We start from the raw sequence: 26,674 nt of genomic DNA, 5'->3' as shown, positions 1-26,674 counted from the left end.
GATGGCACCTACATATTTTCAGAACCAAATTTTGCTATATAATCGGACAAAATCAGGTTTACAACCATGCAGTGAGTGCAAGTTTACTGTAGTAGTATCATTAAATCATTGATGCATTGACAAAGTAATCTCGTTCTCAAACGCCATCAACCCAATCCAGGAGGCAATTCTATCAATTCATACTCACCAAAGTGTGAAATTTGGTTCAGGGGTCGAGACTCCTTTCATGAGCACCGAAGCATGAGGGTTAGAGAGAAACCTCAACAATGGAGAATGGAAAAAACAAATTAAATTAATAATATAAAAAAAATATTTGTTAAGACTACAAGAGTAAGATAAAGAATTGAGAACTTCTCAAAACTGCTCTATAAAGATGTGATTTGTATGCTCTTTTAATCTGATACGGAAGGCAACTCCTTCGCAGGAAGGAGGACCAACTTGAAGGCTCAAAACTTCAATAAGGAAAGCTCCCCGTCAGTCGAATATGTTCAAGAGTGCTTTGAAGACCATATTTAAGCACTGCCTGATTACCAGCCCGGAATCCTGCCCCGTAAATTGGTGAGGTATCTGTTTCAATCTGGTGTTTGAAGAACTCCCCGAGCTTCCTTCCAAATTGAGATCTTGCACCCTTCTTGAATGATGTGGATGCCGAGGAAGATGAGGTTGACTCGAGATTGCTGCCTGATCCAGACATCAGCTCAGCATCCAACCACATATGAGCTAGCACCTGACAGATGCCTTCTTCAACATCTTGACTAAGAGTCCGGTAACCTTTCAAGCAAACAAAAACTGACTTTGTGAGAGTAAGGAAAACAACTGCAAATCAAATTAGCAAACTGGAGGCACGGCCAGAATGAAATGGCGCAATCTGTTTGGACAAATACATTTGGAGAAACAGACTATAATACAAAACTGAATACTATAATACAAAACTGAATCCATCACACAAGTCACAATTAATGATATAATTGATGTTGTTTGAAATCCTAAAGTCGCCTCTTTTATGATTAAAGAAAAAAGACCGAGAAAAAACCTGTAGGAAACGAAACAGGCTCATCAAAAACCATGAAATACTGTGTTTGGGAACACAGGAATCAAGGCCTTGGCTTTCAAACCGTATGAAATTGGACAAAACACTGATTCCATGTTCACAAACAGAAGGTAAATGAATTTATTTTCATTTGATTTCTAAATGCCCCCTAAGAGTCAAGAGGGACAGTGGGAGCACCTTTAAGCCGCAGCCATGCATGCATCATCTCGTGAGCCAGGATTGACCCAGTAAGCAACCTGTATGCAGAAAGTTTTCCCATCATACTTGGAAAAAAAATTCTATTGAGGTTACATGTGTGTGTAAATTTTAAGTTGAAAAACTGATACCATGATGCCACATTTGACATCCTTTTCTAGTTGTCAACAGTTAAGATGTATAAGAAGAGATGGAGAAAATGTGCAGGATACTCAAGATGCTGAAGCCTGGTTTTCACCACTTATATGTTTTAGCTAATACAAGAAAATTAAGCTCCCCAATTCAGGCCTCTAGGCAGCTCTCATTCTCACTCACTCTCTTGCTCTCTCCCCCACCTCCTCTCCAACAAAAATTAAAAAAATAAAAAATAAATAATGCATGCTTATTCTACATGTTTTCAACAACAAATGATTCAAAGATACCTTCTCAAGAAAATATCCAGATTATTAAAACGTTCACAGAAACCAAAATGTCAAGTCACAAAATATTCCTTCCTATTTCTTGCAGTCTAATAAAAAAACACACATGGTGACAACAATCTTTCCCAGCAGTCTTCGCTGAACATCAACTTCCAGGCTCTAGCAGAATATCAGTAACTGTTATCCCACTTAAAGCCACACGTAGATATTCTTTGAGTATAACAGCTCTCACCCACTCTTCTTTAGAAAAAGGCCAGCCCAATGCCCGAGGCTATCTCTTAGAGCAAAAAGTAGGGAAAGTGTGCCCAGCCACACAGGCTGAAGGCTATGGGTCCAAATCCTAATCAAAGCAATAGCTGATAGATGGAGGAATAGAATCGTGTGCATAAGAATACACAGGGCTCCCTTGCACCCTAGGCTTTGATATCGTTTTGAAGCCCAACCACATTAGGTGAAGGCAATAGTCATATCACTTAACCAAGAGAGAAACAATTTGATCATGAATTTTCTAAAGCATAATCAGAATTCAGGACAATGATGTATTTACCATTTGACACACAATCTTTTAATCATATAGTCTTAGCATGAAATTGTTCTCCAGTCATAAAATCCTATGCTTGTGAAAGAAGGCATATATCAATTAATTTGTAAATCCTACTTGTCTTGTGGTTTATGAATATTGTTTTTGCTGCAAAAAAAACTATATTAAGAAAGAGAAGAGGGAATTACAAACTAGGAGAGGAAAAGAAAACTTCATAGCAGAAAAATCAAAAGAAAACAAGAGAAATTTTTTAAAAAAAAATAGAAAATTACCATACCCTAATTAAGAAAACCCCTCTTAAAGCCCTTCCTTTTGTAATTAAGAGAGCTCTTTAATCTTGTTAGTTCTCTCTGAGCTTTAGTCACTTTTATTTTAGGCCCAGCCAATCGAACTTTATTCCCTCCAGGATCAGCCATCCTCAATCCCATATCATCCAAAAATCTTTGGGCACCAACATCTTGCACACTAAACTCTTCCACAGGAGTATGTAATAACCCATCCCTGCATTGATTAGTTACAGCCAAGTTTACACCCAATCCCCCTTCCTCAAAGATAGATACAAAAGTCCAAACCTTCAAGCAGAGATGAAAGCGTGTAAGAAATATCCCCAAGAGCGTAAGAAGGATCAGAAGCATTCATGAATCTCATCCAATAACAGGCCACTATTACAAGAAAACTCACTATCATACTCACTGCCCTCCTCCGAAATAGTCCCCCCACCCCCCATTTTCTCTTTTCTTTCTGATATTGACATCCTCCTTTATCTAAATCAGGCTTAGAGCAATTATGAATTTCTCAACACGAAACTTTCCAGCTTCACCATTGATTTTAAGCTTCCAATTTTAGGTCATACTCTTTATTTATTTTTATAGTTTTTCCCTTCTTGTGCAGTTCACATTTTGGGAACAAGATCCCTTTTCACTCTCACTTTTTAAATGATTTTTCATTCCAGTGCAGTGCAGAGTCTCTGTCTGGTATAAGTCGAACAGAAAGAAGAGATATTGATTCAATACCTAGGAAGGCCATACAAAATGAGAATTGCGGTCACCTCGCAACGACGTGTCAATTTATAAGGTTCTGTTGTCATGTCCATGACTCGGTTTCCTGCTCTCATCCTTGGCCGCCTCAAAACCTAACATTTTTTAAAGGTAAACAATTCATAAAATTTTAACCAAATATTACATGAAAGTAAACTCAAACCCAGGAACAGAATTAGTATTCTTACAGTGCTGACAGTTAGTTCCTCAGAAAGGCAGAGTCCTCTTGTCTCCGGCATGTGATGATGCCCCTATGGATGCCAAAGAAGATAAGAAGCTAAATTTTAAAGTTAAAAAAACAATAATAAATAAATTGATATAATTTACAGAAGCAAAAATGAGTACCACACTTAAAGAGAGGCAAGGTATAGGACATCAAGATATAAATGAATTTCTTTCTTTTCTTGCGAATTTATAAGTTGAAATAATACGTTCACTTTGCTCATGTTTATACATGTATGTGGAAAACCACAGGGATAAAACAATAAAGCAAGAAGTTTTATAATAGGTAGCAAAAGGCACAATGCATTTCATTTGCACATTTATTAATAAATAAAAATGGATCTTTTGTAAGTGTTCAAATAGACATTAGATATAGCTGCCCCCACGGAGATGTACTAAAAGGGGAAAACACGGGATGTTTCACATGAATTTTCCATCATGCCAATCGTTGCTAAAGGACAATGTCCTATATATTTATAAGGAAATCTGGTCTAGTACATTTGGCCTTACATTCTTTTCTCCTTCCAAGGCTTCATTTAGTGCTTGTCTCTCAACCAGAAGCAATGGTACATGCTGTTCCACTTTCATACCCAGACCTTCATAAAATTCTTGTATATCAAGATAAAGAGGCTGACATCCATCGGTATCCATGACTGCAGAGTCCAGACATTCAAGGCAGAGCTTCCGACCATCATCAAGGTTAACATATCTTGTGTCTCGTGGCTGCATATGATGAGCACAAGTTTGATGTTATCAACCTTCTTCGGAAAACAGTCAAGAACAGTTTCCTTCGAAAGCTCAAAGAGGCCCTTTCTCGCATATAGAAGTATTTCATTCAAACTGACCTCCATCCGCTCACAGCTACAGCACCGAGGGGTTCCATCATGCTCATGAGATGGGCAGTACTTCTGGACCCAAAAAGGATGTGCCCTATATTCAATAAGACCAGCAACGTTTGTTGGAATCTGCAAAATAAAAAAATATGCATTCCAAAAAAAAAACCGACAATAAGTAAAATATCAGATGGAAGAGTACAACTAAATATGTTTTCACTCTAATTCTGTAAACAATGCACGGTGCCAAACTTAAAGATGATGCACACTATTGGAAATTCCAAATAACAGAGAAACACCCCCGCACAACAACAAATGATCCGGTTTAGAAGAATGTGCCCTCCCAAAGAAGACTTCTTGAATCTATAATTTTGCTAAGTTTGCACACAGCAATAATCCCAATAATCTGGAGCTCCTTGTTACTCAACTGTTTATGAGCAAGAAAATGGGCATAGTTTCAGATGGTCTTGAATTCATTGTATCTGCAGTTTTTCCTCCATTTCTTTCCTCTCTTTTCTTTGTACTTGTTCAATCATCTGTTTCTGCTGTATTTTTCCCAGCAGTTTACACCTGCTGCTAGCTCATGTTTCTTCCTTAATTTGCTGTTATGGGAACAGGGATTTTTTTTTTTGGGGGGGAGCGGGGGTTGGGGGTTGTGGTGGACGGAGCTTGAACCCATAAGTCATAGCCATGGTAAGGGCTGCTAAGCCATGGAGCTAGCCCATTGGCTTCTCATGTTTCTTCTTTTATTAATACCTTACTTTCATTCTTCAAAAAAGGAAAGTAATAGTTTAAAAATAGTGATTGTGTTATTTAATGATCCTGATCCCTGTAGTTTAATCTCTCTACATGCAGAGTGCATGATCTATCCCGTCCTGAACACTTTAAAATGTTGGCTAAATATATCCTATTTGAAGCTGAATGTACATTTTTTCTAATAATTCTCAGTAGGTCTGTGAGTCTATATATATATTGATAGAAAAAGAAGAGATTCATTAACAAGAAAACAATTTACAAAATGGAGAATAAGACATCTCCCATCTGAATACTGGAAAAATCCAGGAAAAAAAAAACTAAAAAGCAAATAAAAAAACGAATCAATATTATGAAATTTCAAAGCAAAACAAAGAATCCTCCAATCTCATTGGATTTTGGAAAAGCTAGGGGCACAACCAATCTCCAAGTCCTCTTCATCATGGCCTCCTCATCCTCTATTCTTTGTTCACCCCCGCCCATTACCTCAGGTTCATGAGTTTGATTCACCCTGCACGCTCTCCATCACTTTCCCTTCCCCCCCAGCAAGGGACTCCCTTGGACCTATATATATATACACACACATACACATACTATATGCAAATTTGCATTTCGTTTCCAGCTGCTTCATTTCTTTCATTTATTAAATAGGTATATATCACAAAATAGAAGCAATGGAGGGTAAGGATCAAAGGGTCAAGTTTTCAGCAAACAAGCACTTACAGGTGTGGACATGCATATGTGCACTCGACATGCACTCAACAATGCTTTAAAAGATACATCAAGGCTCAAATTAAGACTAGGCGTACCCAAAATTCAGAGGCATAGTTTAGAATACCAAACTCGAAAAAGGCAAATACATCACAATAAAGCTTACGTATTTGGCTATTTGCACAAAAGGTGCAGCCTTATGCTTTTTTTGCTGAGGCTTATGCATTTTGCTATTTGTAAGTGATTGTGTGTGCATATATTGTGTTTTGAGTGCTGATGATATGTTGAATAAAGAAACTGAAATGTTGAATTGCAAACTACTATTACTAAACGGTTATGTAACTTCACTGTCCATTATTTAGTTTGTTCATTGTAGGTTCTCTCTCTCTAAAATAGTACTATTAATAATTTCTCCAACGTGCAAATATTATTAATAATTTGTATTACAAAATTTTCTATGCTAAGTTATGCAGCTAATATACCCTTTTTTCTTTCTTTTTTTCATCTAAGAAGTTCTTTCATACATGAAGATTGGAGCTTTTTAAAACTCATAATTTTCTGAAGATTGCGCAGACTGTCACAATATACTTTCATCACAAGAATTGCAAATCTTGCAAGATTTGAATTAGAGTGGAATCATAGTCGAAATAGAGGAGCGCCATTGACAACAAAGATTCCAGCAATCAAGCTGACAAGCATCATGCATGCACATGCACAGCACATTAGTAATACATGCATCTGCACTATACTACAGTAAAATCCTAACATTAGAAATAGCGAACTCTCCTTCCTTATCAGCTTAATGTCTACACTGATGGTCTGCTAATTATTTTTGATTGGGGTGCTTAGGGGCTGTTTGGTATCATTTTTATTTTTTGTTTTCTATTTTTGTTATTGTGCAGTTAAAAATCAGGTCATGACAATGAGTTTATTTATGTAGTTCGTTTCTGCTATTAGTTTTAGCAAAAACCAAAAATCAAATTTTATGATTTTCAATGGTGGCAACCTATTGCTATAGTACTTTAATATCCAAATTTGACTTTTGTGGATTAAATCATTCATTTCACCCAAATTTTTAATGCAAATTAAAATAAAATGACAATGTGAGTTTAAATAGAATTAAAACAAGAATATCCATAAATTTTCTAAAATTTTGAAAAAAACAATTAAAGTCATTTAAAAAATCATTGTACAATTTTTCAATTGTGATGTACAATAGGATTTTTCTTGAAGCACTAAAAAGTGAGTTTAAAAATATAATAATTAACTAAAAATAATTATAATTAATTTCTATGTTCATTATAATACTTTCTAATTTATATTCTTTTGCATTTTGTTATTTTAATCAATTTTTTAATTGATTCAAGGATAAAAGTTCAATTAGGTTTTCAATTGGTTTAGTTTTAGAAATATTAACCAAACAAGTCGCTAATTCTCAATTTTTGTTCTTTGTTTTCCATTCTATAATTTTTAATAGTGGTATTAATACCAAACAGCCCCTTAAGTTTTCACCCTTTTTTACTTAAAAAAAATATAAAATAAGGTTTCACAGTTATACCTAGTGAGCTTATGAACCAACTAGGTCTTAATTCCACCAAAATAGAAAATATTTAGACAAGTAGGAAGGCACACAGAACACCAATAGGTTGGATTTCAGCCAAAGCACAAACCCTAATCATGGTTTAAAAATACAGTAATGGTCAGCGTAATAATAAGGTTGCGGCATAATGGTTGTGGCTGTCACAACTATTACATAATGTTGGGCTTTTGTGGAGCCTAGTTATGTTTTGATTTGGATGACGACTCGACCTCTATTTAATTAGAGATTTCTATCCTAAGGCTTAGTCCATGGAAAATTTTTTGGAGCCCATTCGGAACGGAACCCTAGGCGCAACATATAAAAGGGTGCTTTCGGGTGATTAGGGTTTTAAGTGGTTGTATCCGCAAGAGAGAACGAGAGCGAGAGAATTGTATCGCCACACTCTCTGTGCTTTCTTCCTGATAATATTGAAATCCCTGCAACTCCGTGGACGTAGGCAAAATTGCCGAACCACGTAAATATTGTCTTGTGCGTGTGATTGAATTTTTCTTTGGCGTTATTCTTTCTCTATTTGTTTCTCACAGGTTTCGGGAATTTGTTCGTATATTCCTAACACATAACAGGTAACATTTTGCTGCATCTACGAATTCATTTTTTGCGTAACTTGTAGAGAACACACTTGTTCACACGTTTTGACCCCAACCTTAAATACTGTTTTGATTAAATTTTAGTAAATTAATCGACCTACATGCAACAAATATTACATCATTGAATGTTAACTTGGTTTTCAAGTCACTGTTGGTGAAAAAAGCCCTATAGCAGTCAGTTTTCACAACTATATTTGATTATAAAGGTAAGAGATCATAAACGTTATGAAAAATGAACATCATAACAGTTTATTTCTTAGAAATTTTAGGGGCTATTTAGTAACACTGTCAAAAATTATGAAAATGAAAAAGAACAAACGAAACTACAAACAAGAAACATAAACTACAAACCACAAACCAGCAATCTGTTTGGCTAATAATTGCAAAACTATAAAAAAATTAAAAAACTTGATTGAACAAATGCTCATTTTTTTCCATGAATCAAATAACAATTAAAATAATAAAACTACAATAGAATAAAATTTTAATATTTTATAATAAAATTTATTATAATTATTTTGCAAAATTATTATATTTCAGAATTCATTTTACAAGAATAATCTTATTGTACATCAGTACATGACAACTGAAAAATAGTAAAAATATTTTTTTAAGGATTATTTTTGTTTTTAAATTTTTTGAAAATGTATGGATATTTTTATTTTTAATTATATTTAAATTTATATGATAATTTTATTTTATTTTAAATAAAATTATACATTTATACATAAAATCAATGATTTAATCCATGAAAGTTAATTCTGGATATTAAATGATTATGGCAACAACAAAACAACTGATAATCACAAAATCTAATTTTTGTTTTTTTAAAAAATAGTTGAAAATTGACAATAGAAACAAAAAAACTAGCAACATAAGCAAACATGTTTTCATAATCTATTTTCTCACTGTGCAGAAAAAAAAAAAACAAAAACAAACAAACGAACAAACAAACAAAAATGATTCCAAACAAGCCCTAAGAAATTCAAAAGTCTTCAAATTTGTTTTTTGATGCCCAAATAAGCTTAGATATCTTGTACTCTCTTTCATAGCCTTAGAGACAACAAAGAAAGCTAAAAAGAATTGAGGAAAAAATGGGTCAAAAGACCCTTCTGTACTGATTGCCTGGCATAAGGACATTATGAAACCATAACAGCACCATAACAGACAATGCAGAAAGTTGCACATCCATTAGATCACCCTGTAATAGGCCCATTCACACTTGATAACACTGCTACGCTCCGATTTTTAATACCATGCTCCTAATTCAACTCAAAAGAGAACTTATTGTAATATGAGATCGTACCCCAAAAAAAAAGGGCAACTCAGAAAAAATAGAGGCATGGCTTATGTTGCTTTAGTTATATAAACTTACAAGAAACATCTAAATTTGAGGTTCCATAGTGTATTTTATTGCAAATGGTACAGTTGTGATTGATAAAAGTAGAAGTAGAATAGAATGTCATTCAGAATTATGGAGAGATCGACAAGCTTTAAAATCTAGAGGTTTCAAGATAAGTAGAAGCAAGACAGAATACAAGAAATGCACTTTCAGTCAATAGGAGGGAAAATGAAGAAAATATTAAATTTGATGGTCAAGAAATTCATTGTACCAGTATTTCAGTACCTTGGATCAATTATATTATGAAAGTTGAAAGAGAAATTGAAGAGGATATCCAAATTGGAAGGCAAATCTAATGTAATTTTTTTTTTTTTTCGCCTTCTTCTTTTTTCTTCTCGGAGGATTTTTATCCTCCACCATTGTGATTCTTTCTTCTCAATAATAATTTTTTTTTTTTTGTAATCAAAAAAGAAATTGAAGACATGATAAATGGAGAAAAGAAAATTGGGTAAAACAAATAAGTGCTTCAAGCATTTTATGTGATCGTAGAATGCCTTTAAAATTTAAAGGAAAGTACTTGAAGGTGGCTACAAGTTGCTATATAGATCAGAATGTTGAACCACTCAGAAACATCGCATCCAAGAAGTTAAAAGGTAGCATAAATGAGAGTGCTAAGATAGGTGTAGAGTAGGACTAAAGGATATCGTGAGGATTTAGCACATTTTGAAGATAAGATAAGGGAAGGTTAAGGTTGTTCAACATACATCAAGTAACACTGCAAGCCTCCAAGATTAAGGTTATTTAGTTGTTGTGAGAGGCAGTAGGAAGGGGAGGGCCACCGGAGGGGTAGACCAATCCCTCCAGAAAATTGAGCTTGTTAATAGAGATTACAGTAACATTCAATAAAAAAAATACCATACTCGAGCCTTAATAAGCTTCAAATTTAGGATCAATTACCACCAAATTGAGCTATTCAATTACTAATACAAACTTTGAGTTGCACACTCGCCCCTTTTTCAGTTTCACATAAGCTTGTCTTCTCTTCTAAATTAAATCTGCCAAACAGAATTTGCAAAACTAGTTTTGTATCAAAAGGCAACAAAGAACTTATTAAATCAGAATTCCAATCAGAATCATCCTGATGTATAAATTGGACGCTTCATCACACTCAACAATTATAGGCAACACCATCCGGAGATATTAAGGTCTTTCAATCCATCAATCTTTCCGAATAGCCACAACTGTCCATCCCTACTATATATGGTTTGGGCAGGCGACAGGGAATTAGACATCAATTCCAAAGTGGAGCCCAACAAATGACTATCACATACAAGGAAGGCAACATGCACACAAGTTACCTGAGCAAGCAGGAGAGGTGGGGTGTAGTAACATTCAATAACAATAGCAACATACATCAAACATGAATAACTTGGGACTGAGCTAGTAAATAAGAATATGACAAGACTCCAACCTTCAAAGAATATTGCCTAAATTGTGTGGAATGGCAAATAGGATTCATATAGCTGACCCCACTTAGCGGGAGTAAAGGGTTGGTTTTTGTAGTGAAACAGAAGCAAATATAGGTTGATGCACCAGTAAAATATTTGGACTGACATCCACTTTTTCCCTATAACCTATTCAACTCCTAGAATGGCCCAAGTGATTCCATCTACAGCTAAGACAAACCCACACAATGATCTAAAATTTCTTATGGAATTAGTCGCTATTGAATCTCTTTTCACATCATGAGCTCTCATATAACCTTAAATGCACCCACATGTACTTCATGTTCATTTTTATTGCTGAAAACTCAATATTATTCGAGAAAAGAAAATATTAAATAAGTTTTCATTCTTTGGTAGACTAATGAATTTGTTATAGCTCGCATTTCAGACCATAATGTAGCTTTCAATTGGTATAGTAAGCATGATATTACACTTATTCTGGAATTGACCATTAATATATAGAAAGTAATTAGAACCAGCTTCTGGAAAACAAAATCAAGGAAACATTTTCTAAACAGGAAAGATACTCACGAAGTGCCCACAAACATCACATTTCGGGTGATAATGCTCCTTGTAGCAAGATTTATGATAAGGATAACTACCAGACATAGAGAACTGCAGGAGGAAGACATATGAGCATGTTAATAGAAGCGGGAACCACTAATACCAAATTAGAATGAACTAAAGTAAAATGATCTGGCATCCAGTTAATAATATTTTTTGCACCTCATAATCAGAAATTGGTAGGTGGCAAGCACGGCAACAAAAACATTCTGGATGCCAAATTGCACCCATGCAACTAAGAAATCGTCCATGACCAATCTCAGTACGGCAACCAGCACAAATCCTGCCCAAAAATATAACAAAAAAACATTTTTGTAATGATGTTTAATGTAATAATGCAAAATAAATTATCAAAAAATTAAGACCATATAGCCTAATAAATGACAGTAAATGTGAAGCCTCATTAGTAATTCTATGACACTGCAGCAGGCAGTTTTATATAAATGCACAGGAAAGCAACAACTTCTCCCAGATATAAACTGTTTCCAATGACTATTTACACAATGATTACCCATCCCATGTGTAAAAGGCAAGTGGTCACAGGCAAGCTTAATGCCCTGAACAAGCTTGGCTCGTGACATTCTCCCCCACTTATATGATCGCCATCGTTGTAGACTCTTGACCCTAAGTACTCTTCAACTTTGTCCACAAATGATTGTAGGTTTTCCACTAACTTCTTTATCTTCAAGGCCTTTTCGCTTCACTAAGAATTTGTGCTGCTTTCCCTTGATGTGAACTCTTTGTCTGCAAGGATGCCTTCAACTTCTCTGTTGTCAGGTGATGATGTCTTCAGCAGTATTATGGTTGACTAAATTTTGCTTGGATATTCAGTGTCCGCAATGAATGGCTTGAGGCAGCTAACATGAAATACAAGACGCACCTTCATTCAAGATAGAGGATCAACCTTGTAACAAGCCTTCCTAACTTTGACCAAGATTGGAGCTGGTTCTTCATGTTTGCAGTCTCCTATCTTGACCCTATGATATGTTCTGGATGAAGCCTAACAAGCACCAAGTCACATTGAAGTGCAACAGTCTTCTCCTTTGATCTACCCACTTTTTCATCCTCCTAGAAGCTTTCTCCATGTAAGCTCGTATGATCTCCGATTTTTTGTCTTCATTATTGGTGAAGATGTATGCTCTCATACTCTTTCCTTATATACGAGTCATACACTGTATCAGGTAACATCAATTGCTGGCCAGTTACACGCTCAAGAGGACTCTTGTTGGTTGTTGAGCTATTCTAGGCATTGAAACAAAACTAAGGCATGTCAAGTAGCTACACTCAATTCTTTTAATTAGCGATGACGAAATGGATCTAGTACTCTTCTAGTAGCCAATTGAATCTCTTCATTTGTCCATTTGTCTAAAAGTGGTAGCTCGAAAAGATGTTAAGTTATAAATTGAGGATTCTAAAAAGTTTTGTCCAAAGGTCCCTTGTGAATATTGTGTCTCAATCACTAATAATGTCTTGGTGAACAACCCGATACTTCACCACATTTGAAAAACAAGTGGGTCATCTCCTCTATCGAACAGTACTTTGATGCAAATATGAAAATATCATATTTCAAAAAACCTATCTAAAACCACGAGTAAAGACTCTGTACCCCTAATTCTACATAGGTTTGATGAAATCAAGTGAGACACACTCCCACGTCTCATTGGTACTTGAAGATCAGCTCTGCAATCTTCTTTTGCTTGACCTTGCCCTGCTAACAGTTAAAACAAGTTTAGGTACACACAACCAGCTCATCATGCATGTGTGGCCCGTAGTACCTATGCTTCAGCAATGCCAAAGTGTCACACCATCTTGGATGGCCTGCTTGAATGGTCTCATAACACTCTCAATAGTGTCTTTTTCCTCAGATCACTAGCTTAAGCAACAAAGAGTTGGTTACCATGCATTAACAAAAATCCATTCTCTATCTAGAACTAGTGCATCGCGCCCGCTTCCACCAACTTCATGAGATTTTGGGCAACTAGATATTGGAGAATATTCTCCTTAACACGCTGCTGTATTGTTGTGATATCATTACTTATTGTCAAGTGTGTTACCAGGTGTAAGGCCAAAGCTCGACCTTCCAACTCAGTGCATCTGCGGCTTGGTTTATTTGTCCCGCCTCATGCTCAAATGAGAAATCAAACTCTACCAAGAATTCTTGCCAATGGACCTACTTAGGGAATAACTTATGTTGTGTAAAGGAATGATTGACGAGTCATCTGTTATCACCATAAACTTTGACCCAAGTAGATAATACCTCTACATATGAAGACAATGTACACCACTAGCATCTCCTTCTTTTGAGATATGTACTTCCACTCAGCTTCACTAACTTCATGACTATCATACGCAACAAGAACACCTGTAACAAGACTCCACCAATAGCCTAATTAGAGCTGCAAACAAGCCAAGCCAATCCAAGCTCAACATGTTCAAGCTGAGCTCAGCAGAGGAAGAGGTAGGCTCGAGTTTGGGCTCGATTTGAGCTCAAAAGGCTAGACTCAAGCTTGGCTTGGAGTACAAAATAATGGCTCGGGCTCAATTAAGGCTCGGCTTAGTTCTAGGCTAAACTAAGAATGAACATAACCAACCCAAGCCACTTTGCTACCTTTAAATAAAAATCAGTAGTTTAAAACTAGATAGACCCACAAAGTAGCAGGCCCACCAAAGGGGGTGGGGGGGGAAGATGCCAAGAATGGGCATGTGCATCCACCTTGCTCAATGGCTTTTATAAGAAATAAAAGAGCTGATCCTTTTGTTGCATTTTCAGTGTGGGACAAAGTTCTCCCAAGCAAGATGGAAAAAACCTACATCATGATCAAACCTAATGGTGTCCGAAGCGACGTTGATTGTACTTTCAACTCTTCTTCTCTTCTAAAATTCATGTTAAATCCTTAGATAAGATGTTTGGCTGCTGAAAAAATCGGAAGAAAGTAATTGATGTCAGTGTTTCACAGAGGCAGATTGATATTACTAATCTCTTTTTTGGATTTAATGGTATTCAGGTTGGTGAGATCATTAGTAGATTTTGAAAGAATGGTTTCTCCTTGGAAGGTAGCCCCATTCAATTTACAGATGAATCTTCCCTCCTCAAATTGAAACCATTTTTGTATATTAAACTTGGAATTGAACCCTCAGGTTTGAAGTTGTTAAGTGTGGACCAATCTTTCCCCAAGAAGCACTAAGGATTATCTTTCAAGCCATTCTTTAAAAGGGCAGGTTGCAGCTCATGATCCTTTTGTTGCAGCTCTCTACCCCACTTTTAACTCCCAATTCCCATTCCCACATTGGAAGATGGAAGTCTTTCGAGGTCTTCCCTCTTTCTATATAAACCCCCTACCCCACATATCTTAATTAACCAACACTTTAAGCTTACTATATTTGTGAATAAAGCAATAGCTGAATTAACAATTTAAACAAATAATTGAGTACTAAACTAATTGAATCCATATCAAGCTTAATTGAGTTGTTCACGAGCCAAATTGAGCCAAATCAAGCCAAGCCCGACTATATTTAGACTCAGCTCGTTTAGCAAATGAGCCTAAAAAGTGGGCTTGAGAAGTGCTCATCTAAATAACAAATGAGCCTGAACAATCTCTTACTTAGTCGAGCTCTCGAAATGCTGATAAGCGGCTGGGTTTGGTTGGAGCTCCTAAGCGTAATGCATTTGTCAGTACCTCAGAGGGCTTCATGATGTTTGCAAGAGCAACTACTAGATCTCATGTCAAAGGCTTTTCCAAGTAATCAAAGGCTCCTTGACACTTATCTGTCCAATTCCTCCTATAACCTTTCTTCAGGTCAATGGGGTGGTTCTTCTTAAGTATCCTCCATGAACTTTTGATAATAGTCGACGAGTCTAAGAAAGAAATGTAGCTCCTTCACTAACATTGGGAACTTCCAATCTTGAATAGCTATCACCTTCTCTATATCGATTCAGATACAACATTGTTCAACCATAAGATCGATGAATTTGATGTTCCTCTCTCTTTAGTCCTTTAGCTCGTCGAACACTTTCCATGGATGCTCTTCATATTCTTCTAGAGTAGAACTATAGACAACTATGTTGTCAAGGTACGCCACAACAAACTCATCAAGATAGTCATGAAACACCTAAATCATAAGTGTGTAGAACGTCACCGATGCATTCGTCAACCCGAAGGGCATCACTAAGAATCCATATGCCTCGTACCATGTCACGCAAGTAGTATTCAGCTCATCAGCATATGCTATCCTCACCTAATATTGGCTTGACCGCACAGCAAGTCAGGTGAAGTACTTTACATGCCTTAACTGATAAAATAAATCAATAATCAGTGCAATGGGATATTGTTGCAGATAATCACTCACACGATAGTTCGCACACATCTACATGCTCCCATCATGTTTCCTTTAAAACAACACCGATGCTCTAAATGATGATTTTGAAGGATGCATATTCGTGCTACCCATAACTCATCAAGTTGCTTCCTCAACTCGACTAACTCTAAAGGCACCATCCTATAATGGTCCTTTAGCATGAGGCTTCACCCCTAGTAGCAACTCAATCCCATGCTCTACCCCTTGTCATGGACGCAAGTAGCGCAGTAACTTTGACTGGCATAAAAACTTTGTATTCATCCAACACATATTGGATGGCAGAACGCATCCGCTTTTGGCCTACTTCTTCTTCCACCACCAACATGGCAAGATATATCCGCTCACAATTTCTCAATCCTTTCTTGAGTTACATGGCTAAGAGGAACTTCTCGCCATTCCTTGTCTTCATAATGACTTGCACCATGCAAGAGTGATTTCCCATCATACAAAGGGAACCAACAACATTGGTACAACCTTAGTCTCCCTTAAAAATTACATTCCAAGTATCGCCTGAAAATTATCCATCAGCACAGCCCACTGTCCAAACTTCACAGTCCCTTGCTTGGAATCCTACAGTTAACCGCTTTCATGCGTCCTGAATCCTTCTCCAAGTTCAAGTTGAGTATCTGTGCTTCTACCTACGAGACAAAGTTAAGGATAGCCCTGGTATCATGGTTTTAAATAACAGTAATGGTCAGTGTATCAGTACCCCGGTCCCAGTTGTCGTGTAATGGGTAATGGACACCATGTCCATGAATTCATTTTTTGCATTAGCAAACTTCTTAAGAACATATAGATTCATTTGTTTTGATTCCAAAGTCCTATATACTAATGCTAGCTTTAAATGGTATTAAGTAGATTTTAATCAATTTAAATATAACATACATACGGGATGTCATCTTGGTTGCTTTAGTTGCTTTTGGCAAGAAGCAACATGCATTTTCTACTTTTCACCACTTTATTGGTTAAAAGTGAAATCCAAACTAAAAAACCTTAAATATAAAGAAATATAGAATGCCCACTTTTGTTGGTTATCTCAGCCTGCGCCTCTAAGGCCTCAATCCTTTCGATATCAATAGGCATGGTCTTTTGCACAATCCCACAATACGAAGGCCACTAAATTCATGAAGCAATTAGCCAAGCTTTGATGCCAACTATCACGTATTGCATGCTTTACACCTAGTGAAAGGTTGTGCAACACTGGTTATAGCACTCTTTCTTAGCTAGTCAGCCAAAAGTATACCATTATTTTTCACCTCATAAACAAATTCTCAACTATCAAATAAAAAGTTAACCGAGATCAATGAACAAGCATGAAAGTAGACAAAAGTCGCAAGGTAAACTATAAAGCAAAGCAATTCATTATTAACATCTCTACAGGCAACATGTGTTTAGCAAGGGAAGTAAGTAAAACACAATTATAATAACTAGTGAGTTTTGTAACTGATGAACATTCACCCTACCCTAAAGACCTTTCTATGCTATCCTAGCTCTTACAGTAAGGCTTTTTCTTACTCAAGAATAAAACCTACAATACTATTTATGTGATGGTTACGCATCCCATGTATACAAGACAAGTGGTCATAGGCAGCATAATGCCTTGAACATACATGCAGTGTCACTATCTATTAAAAGCATAAACCATAAAAGATCAGCTCAGACATCATATGTTAGGCCTGCCAAGAAAAAGGTATTATAAGACAAACCATGACTAAGGCCTGATGTATAAAACTAGGACTGGAAAATAAATCAAATCAGAATTTTTTGAAAAATAAATAAGAAAATAACATAAACATAAGGGTATAGGAAAAAGCTAGTGTGAACACATTAATCTAAGGAATCACATACAGAGTAACTTTAGGAACCAAAAACTAACAGAATTTGGAGGAGTTAGTAAATTTAAAAACAAATCTTCAAAATTAGCACCAAGACAACATATTCGTAAGGAAAACAGTATTTCATGCCTGACTGGTAAACAAAGATTACAAATATAGGAGCAAGATAGAGTGGTTGCTGACTCTATTCCAATTATTGTTTGCAAAGAAAATTTTATGTACATATTAAATCAACTTATAAGCACTTGCATGCATAAAAATTAATTAAGAAAGTCAAGGAATGGATGTAAGTATACCACTAAATTAAAAAAAAAAAAACATAATTGTTGACACGGAACACTCATATACCTGAACCCTGTTGAATAAGGAAATGGGGCAGGTTGATATATATTTCCGTTTCCATATCCATTACCATATCCATTACCATGTCCATTCCCATATTGAGGAGGAGATTCAACACTCAAGCTTTCTTGTATAGCTCTGGCAAGTTGCTCATCTTCCTCCAACTGAGTTTCAACATCTAACCAGTCATTTGAGAAGCTTATTAAGGTGTATTCATTTGAGAAACATATTTATGTAAATTATACAATGTAAAGCTTTAAGCCAATTTTCAAAATATATAATAGCAAAAATAAAAATTGATTCATTTGATTGGAAAATAGTTAACATCGCCACAATACCAAGACAATTACTAGTCAATGATATAGCCCATCAAAAATAAAATAAAATAAAATAAAACAAGTATTATTTTTTTTTTTTTTAAATACAGTTTCTAGTCCAATCAACCACCAACCATATTCAGTTAATTCAGTTCGGGTAAGGTTTGAAATTCAGTTCTTTCATTACAATATTACTTTTATTCAATTATGTCAAACCAAGATTTAATTTAGTTAACCAATTTAACCGATATACATATGTACATACATAAAAACACACACCCAGACACATGTAATATTTTATAATATATAATTAGATGCTGACTAAGACGTTCACCATGGCTTTCCCCAGCACTAAATTCTCTTGATCAATCTATGGTTTGCATAACCTTAAAAAAATATTTTAAGATAATTGGGAAGCAGATTGGTTAAATTCAGTCCACTGGATAAGTTGAAAATAAAATCATTCAGTTTTTTAGTTCGTATGGTAGCCTTTTTTGGTTCGGTTTGATTAATATGGAAATGGTTTAACTGAAATTTTGGTTCATCATACAGCTCAAATGCTCAGTTCTAGGAGAAGGAAGTTGGATGCGGTCTTAAATCAGCACCTATAATTTGACAGCTTGAAACTTTTACTATTGCAATAGAGAATGACCTAGATTAAATGAACTACAAAGTAGCTACTGAAGTCCAATTAAGTTGCAAAATCAAGAGATAAAGAAAAACCAAAGTATATGCTTCAGCACCATTTATTTAGTCCATTGTTTTTAATATTAATATAAATCATTGAATAACTGATGCATAACAAAACATCCAATGCTGATTAATTATAATTCAACTCTGAATAAAACTAGTAAATAGAAGCCTTTTATAGTCTTACGAATTACAATGCTTAGGTAATAAAAAATTTAATTTTAGAAACTGAAATAAACTAAAATACTACTTTCCTCAATGCTAACACCCCATTTTGCAATCATGGAAACATTTAGCAAAAATCATATAGGCAACCTTTGGAACTTAGAAAACATTAGGGAAAGGAGTGGAAAATATGAAGGAATTTACTTTTTTATGTCTAGTTATCAAGAAAAGTGAAAGAAAATTTTATATATATATATATATATATATATAATCAATGAACAAAAAATTGATTTTACATGCTAATTGCTATGAACATTTAATTTTCATAATTTTTAGTCATATTAGAACCAATTGTCATTTTTAATAGTATTTCCTGTAGAAAGAAAATATAATGAAAAATGAAGCTCCTTGTTGTTTAACTTTCCTTTCCTTTCTCCACACAAAACCCTTGATCCAAATAAACACTTGAAGAAAAAATTCTTTTGAAAGCACCACTAAGTTAATAAGTTATTATTTTCACTGCACTGTGGTGCATTTGCATTTATTGGCATGACCAAGAGCATCACAAAGCATATAAAAATTATTCCCCAGCTTGATACCATTCCATTGCTACAACTCTTGCTTCTCATTTCCCATCATTCACTAGTGACTTATCCTCTTCCTTGGCTGCTCCTTGACCATGGCCCCACTGGCCACCAGTGACTCGCAGCTGAGGATTGAGGAATGAGCTGAATTGAGCACTTTCATCTTAAGTCAACTGCCTCAAAAAGGGCTCCAACGTTCAGCAATAAGATTAGAGAAATTTACTTTCATTCCGTGCTTCCTCTCAATTGGCATGTTCCCTCCTCTTTGGGCCAATCCTTCTCTTGAGGATATTTGGGCAGATCTTGCTTATTTATTTGCTTTGGCTTTATCTTTCAGTAGTCCCCATTATGTTTCATGCTTTTAGTATCTGCAATTATTTATGACACCCCATTCCAGCACTTTTTCTGTTATTTCTTTAATTTTCTTTATTTTTTTAGTAAGCAGATCTGCCAGGCCTGAGCATAATAATATTATTAACCAGTTTTTGAATGTGTTTAGATGTAAGGAGACAATATTGACTAAAATAAGAAACCTCATCAAGGAAAAAAAAATCTTTTCAATGATGAGTTTCCCAAATACACAAAAAATTGTATAATGATCAGGAAAAATCCATTTCCACCATTCTTTTCCCTCATAAATAGATGCATATCGCTAGCATGAAGATCAAGGCCTAAATTACTGTCAGTTGCTGGCCAAAATTTTATCACAGTTTGCCTCGTGATAATCTCCAGAGGGGCAAGCAGAACCCATATGGTCAACTTTGAATTTGACCCTACAGCTTAAAGGGGCAGCCCGGTGCACAAAGCTCCCACATATGCAGGGTCCGGGGAAGGGGTGGACCACAATAGGTCTATAGTACGCAGCCTTACAGCTTAACAATAGTAAACTTTTTTTAAAATGCAATTAGATCAATTGCAGAAGTTTTTTTTGTAAAACTTGTATCAATATAATACCAACGAGAAATATGAATTATTGGGAGAATTTTATATAAAACCAAATATGAATGTTTGGACCCAACTACAAGAATTCCTTAATTGCTGCTCCATCCTTTTCAAGAAAGTAGAACATGAACATAAAATCTGCTGGCAGCACTATCAGCGATACAAATAGTATTAGCAACTCACATTAGCAAATTATTGTTTGCTCAGAAAGATTTCCCAAAATAACACCAGCATATGCATATGGCATGGTACATTTTAACCACATGCATCATGTGATATCAATGGTGTACTCTCCTGCCTACTTGCACAGCACTTGTTCATTATAGTTTCCAAGTGGGTTATAAAATAAATTTCCCCAGAGCAATTATAATATTATAGTGCCAAGAGCACTCATGATCACACCTGATAGTGACATCACTCACCAATTACTTGCTTTCCTTTCCGATCTTCATCCTCAAGGGATAATGCAATAGCTCGATCTATATCTTCATTCTCATGCTCTGACCACACATCCTGCACTCATTCCCCACAATGCTGTGTCAGAAAGATGAGAACAGAACAGTGGGCCATTTTACAAAACTCACTAATACAACTATTCAATCTATGTAAAGAATGTTGATTTAAAGCAGCCACTAAACATCATTCGCAAATACGAAGAACATAAATACATCCAATTTTCTCAAGTGACGTATGAGAAAGCAATTTGACTACCAATGCAAGATCTCCATAATAGAAATGAATGGAAACCATGACAACAAAAAGCAAAGGAAATTACCCCTGAACATGAAGGTTCATTTCCGACCATATTGTCTCCATATGGCCCATAATATTGCCTTTCTGAAATTTTGTGGCTTGAACCTCTAAAAATTTTGCTAAGCCAACCCATAATTTGAAATGTTATCTGGTCATTACCAATGAAACTTTTTCCTGCACAAAAAAATTATCCACTTAAACGAGAGAACATCATAATCACAAACAAAATGAAAGACACCATGAAGGCATTATACATTTTCAATTAGCCTATTGAAACCTACGAACATAAAACTTGCAAAAAAATTATGCTTGCTAACCATGAAAGAGAGTGTCAATGGTTACTTTTTCAGCAGAAATATCAACACAATGAAACATTGCAGGGAGAACAAATACATAAAAAAGCAAGTACCAAAACGAGTTCCAAAAAGACATCAAATAAACTTTTCTTCGTTTTCTTCCATGTACTTCAAAATTTAGCGCAGTAATTGAATACTGCAGTTCATACGTAAAATGAGAAAAAGTCTTCATACAGCCGACCCCAGTCCCCAAATGATAGGAAAAGGGGCCATGAAACAATTTTAGACAGATTATGATTCATAAAAGGGTCCTCTAAGGACTAAAAGATAGATCAACCAAACCTTAAGAAGCTGCAGCTCAATTGGAATAATTTATGCATATGCAAAGGTTGGGCGATCACAACTCGACTCCTCAATATAAAATGACCAAAGGATCATACAATTCAATCAAGTGTCATTTTTTCAGAACAAAGAAGAAGAAAACATCACTAACACAACAAAGCAAACTACACACGCTACCTCTCTACAGTTCAACAAGCATGTTTTAATAAATAATGCTTGTCTGACTCCAGCGATAAGGAGCCCAAATCTAATTCAAGCTACTGAATACATTCGTCATCAATAGCCAAAACCAACAAAAACAGAAATAATGCCCCAAATTACTCACCAAACATCATGCTACAGTCCTACAAGTTTCAGCTCCAAGTGAAAGGGAGAAGAGGGGAAGGTGGGTGGGGGGGCGCGGGGGCACTGCTTGGATAAGGCAATCACCCCCATCGAGTTATTGTAAGAAATTAAACATCACAAAAGAGGTAGAATCTTCCAGCTCAATGTGCTCATTGTGTTCTTGGCATTAAACACACAATTTCCAATTAAAAAAGAAAAGCAAAAAGATGAAGGAATCAGAATGGCAAGTGACTCACCTCAAAAGAGATTAGGACCCTGCAGGAACCGTGAAAGCAGGAAGAGACCCAGATCAAATAAAGATCCCAATTCGCTCAAAAGCAACAATCACAGCCTTGAAAAGATATTCTCGCTCATGCCCCTTATTTCTTTAAATGCGAAGGAGAATCTACCGACCCAAAAAATTGCTCAAACGAATTGGAAAGAATGCCAAAGAAGAAATTGAAGATCCCTCGCATGCAGAAAAGGAAGAAAAATCCCAATACATACAGAGGACACGTACAAAAAAGAAAATATTGAAGATCGTTGAATGGTATGCAAAATTTTCAAAGTCAAAAACAAAGCAGGCGTGAAAGTTTAAAACTTAATGGCTTTTTGTCTAAACCCAAAAGGGTTTGACGAACGAGCATCAAACCCAGTTGGGTATTTTTCAGCATCTTTCAATTGTTAAAGGTCTTATATTGCTTGTGGGGTCCTTGCTTCAACTCCCACCAAAAGAACCTCTCAAAGCGTTCTCTCAGAGAAAGCGTAAAGCAAGCGGTGAGAGGTTTTAATAAAATAAATAAAAATAAAAAAGATTACTTTAATGCTGTGTAGCTTATGCATTCAGCGGCGCGCACACGCAGCCGCTGCCTGGCTGGCTTGCTCAGCGGAGGAAGCGAGTCCGCCGGTGGTGGGGTTTTAAGTTTTAGCGACAAAGTCTGTCAGAGACACCTAATAAAAAAGAAAAAAGTCGGATTTTTATTAGAAATCTAAAAGAGGGCAACGCGGAAAAGAAGAGAAAAGAAAGTGAAAGAAAATCCCAAGGAAAATTTCAACATTCTCAAATCTCAACCCGCTATATCCCAAAATTGGTGAAAAAAAAAACACGATCTTGGGAGGGCTTGTTCTTTGTTAATTGCAAATTCTGCAAAGAAGAAATATGGGTATGGATGCGCATAAAAGGATGCAACAATTAAATACTTAATTAAACACTTATTAATATTATTTGTATGTATCATTGTATCCTAAGAGGTTTGTAAACATAATATTTGTGTTATTATGTATGGTTGCTTTGCCATCCAAAATTAGTTTAGATTTGAATTAAATGGAGTAACATTGTAATTCTATATTTGATTTGTCAAATGATAAGAATATGAGATATTTAGTTTGTTATTTATAAGAAATAAGATAAGAACAATATTGATGTTAAATTTTTTCACATGACTCTCCTAAATTGTTATCCTGATTTTCATTGAACGGTTTCCGCATGTGAATTTAATACCAAATGACTCTCCTAAATTGTTATCCTGATTTTCATTGAACGGTTTCCGCATGTGAATTTAACACCCCCTCCCCCCAAATGTTATTGATGTGAAACTTAAGACTTTCTTTAATACATTATTCCAATCATTTGCTACTAGAAGAAGAGTTTATGTATGATTTGTTATTTAACATTTTATTTCAAAAGTCTACACTATTAAAATCTTATTATAAGAAGTATCACATCAAAAGTTATCTTATGACTTGATAAGACATGACAAACCAAATATAGAATTTGAATACTATTCAATTTAATTCAAATCTACAATAATTTTTACTAATAAAGCAATGGTGAGATACGTAGTTTGTCATTATAAGAGATAAGAATAAAACAATGTTGATATTTAACATTATCACATGATTTCCTTGAATTGTTATCAAATTTTTTCATTAAATGGTGTTTTGGATATATGTATATGTAGGAGTTTAGGACTCCTTTAATGCATTATCCTAATCATCTACAACTAGAAGAAGAGGTTGTGTACAATTTGATATTTTGTATTTTATTTCAAAAGTCTATACTTTTAAAATCTTATAAAAAGTATCCTATCAAAAGTTATCTTGTGACTTGATAAGATATTACTTATTTTAACTTATGAATCACAAATTTGTTCTTCAAATGTGCTTTAGGAGTGTCCCTCGACATGAATTTGACGTGAAATTCTAAGCAATTATCAAGTAACTTGTTTTGAAAGGTATTTAAACTTACTAATTATTTACACTAAGTTGGCTAGTGGAAGTATGGATTATGTCAAAACTTGATATACATTGTTGGCTTACAACCTAACAGTTTAACCTTTTAGGTAAAATGGTAATTTAACATGGTATTAGAACTGGTTTCTAGGAGGTCTTGGGTTTCAGCCTTCTTGCTCGCATTGATTTTGTGGTATTTATTAAAAAAAATTGTATTTTCTATCATGGGTTTTTTTTGTCGCTTGTTTATCTCTCCACGTGTTGTTAGGCTGCACGTACGGGGGAGTGGTTATTTTTTTATTTAATTGTACCAAACATCAATTACAAAAGATTTATGAATAAATACTCCCATACCAAAAATAAGTCTTATTATAAAGGAATTAATTTAGTATGAAAATTCAATTTTAAAATGTTTTAATTTGATGGGGCAATTATATCTAGCCATAAGGGGCCATAAAATTAACATAAAAAGAATGTAGCTTTTAATATTAAGTATCTCTAAATTTGCATTAATATTTTATCATTTATTCTGTAAGTATCTATTGCATTTAATATTTTAAAATTTTTATGGAGCTATTTGGTGTGAAAATGTTTAAAATATTTTCATAAATTTTAGTTTTTAAAGTGATTTTTTTTTCTAAATTGATTATTGATAGTATTAGTTTCCCTTTGAAAGTTATAATTTTGCAAAGTGTGATTGTTTTTCTTATCATAATTTCTCTTCTCCTTCCCACCAACAATAAACTCCTCTTTTAACATTTTCTCTTCATTTGATCCTTAATAAAATTATTACATTATAATACTCTTTTAATTTGTTATTCCAAACTCAAAATATCGAATGACTTGCTAAATAATAATCTTTTAGTTTCATCTATTATATACTTTTACACAAGAAAAATATTTTCTCATTATTATCATTTAGTACCAACATCATAGTGATGATGTTCTTAAGAATAATTGCATCTCACATTTTCTTAAAATGTTAATTGAGCAAAGGGTTATGTAAGTTTAATTGTCTTGTTTTGATGATAACAACTCATTAGTGGTTTTAAGTTAACTTATATTTGCATATCAAGTCATAGTAAGTATAAATACAAATACAAAGATTAAGTAGATTCTTAATAGGTTATACATCATCAAAAAGAGGGAGAATGTTAGCCTTGATGACCACACTATCATGGCTTATTGTGTTTTGATGATATTAACCTACTTGTTGTTCCTAGTGTCTTCCATCTTTGCAGATTATGCTTAGTACAAGTACAAGTGACACATTCACAAAGTACTGGATTGAAGGCAAAGATTGGACCGAGTTGACGATCGAAGTGGGAAAGATTAAAAGGTCACGTACTCGGATGAACCCAAGCACAACCGATGGAAGTTTCATCATTGAATTATTTGTAATAAGGGTTGTGTGTGGTAGGAACTTGTTGTAACTCTTGCGTTTTATTTCTGCATAATATCTTAGCAAGAGTTGAGCCAATGCATGCATATTAGGACACTTGAGTTTATAGGATTGCATTAAAAGTCACAAACTCACATTCATGGTTTTCAAAGTTAAAATCAAAGAGTTTGTCAAAAACAATCATAAACTCAAAATATGTTTTCAAAGGGACAAGTTTTTAACATCCTAATTGTTGACTTTGGTACAATCCTAAGAGGGGGTGAATTGGATATTTAAAAATTTCTCCCCTAGGTCAATTAGTCAACACTAGTATTTCACAATCCTAAGGTCAATCTAGAGCTGATAATAAGGTAAACCAATAAATGCAGTTGTAATTTAAATTACATAATTAAATCAACCAAGCATGCACAAAAAAGCAAGTAAAGTAAAAATAACACCGGATATGTTATCGAGGTTTGGCAACAGTGCCTACGTCCCCGCCTCAGCTCGCAAGCCCGATGATCACCATTATTGCTCACCTAACGGGTGGAGTGGCACCGGTTACAACTAAGTCAAATTAAAGTTGGGCTGGCCTCAACCATTACAAACTCTCCTTATGGGACGGAAAAACCCTACCAATCCTTACGAATTAGATCATCGCCCCCTCAAGCCTCACCTGGAATACAACAGATGATAAGAATTTTTGCGTACAATTCAAATGTTTCTACATAAGCAAATATGTACCACGATATGCT

General features: G+C 35.0%; 1 protein-coding gene across 2 annotated transcripts; it reads right to left on the bottom strand.

The window, feature by feature from the left end:
* Window positions 1-274: 274 nt before the first annotated feature.
* LOC131162424 (protein DA1) lies at window positions 275-23,257 on the bottom strand. 2 transcript variants are annotated; one of them, XM_058118878.1, is made up of 13 exons: window positions 23,126-23,235; window positions 22,564-22,712; window positions 21,367-21,518; window positions 21,014-21,104; window positions 17,900-18,071; window positions 11,523-11,643; window positions 11,328-11,411; window positions 4,311-4,430; window positions 3,976-4,188; window positions 3,432-3,494; window positions 3,220-3,338; window positions 1,229-1,287; window positions 275-771 (listed from the first exon to the last, which is right to left on the bottom strand). In XM_058118878.1, exons 3-13 carry the CDS (start codon window positions 21,475-21,477, stop codon window positions 455-457), a joined length of 1,470 nt encoding a protein of 489 aa, XP_057974861.1. In that variant the 5' UTR covers window positions 21,478-21,518; window positions 22,564-22,712; window positions 23,126-23,235; the 3' UTR covers window positions 275-454. The 2 variants fall into 2 exon arrangements, with proteins under 2 accessions (XP_057974861.1, XP_057974860.1); XM_058118877.1 differs by having other exon boundaries at window positions 22,564-23,257.
* Between the last annotated feature and the right edge of the window lie 3,417 nt (window positions 23,258-26,674).

This window comes from Malania oleifera, chromosome 8 (assembly GCF_029873635.1).
Source record: "Malania oleifera isolate guangnan ecotype guangnan chromosome 8, ASM2987363v1, whole genome shotgun sequence".
NCBI classification, from domain to species: domain Eukaryota; kingdom Viridiplantae; phylum Streptophyta; class Magnoliopsida; order Santalales; family Ximeniaceae; genus Malania; species Malania oleifera.
This window is presented reverse-complemented; position numbering and strand designations above follow the sequence as displayed.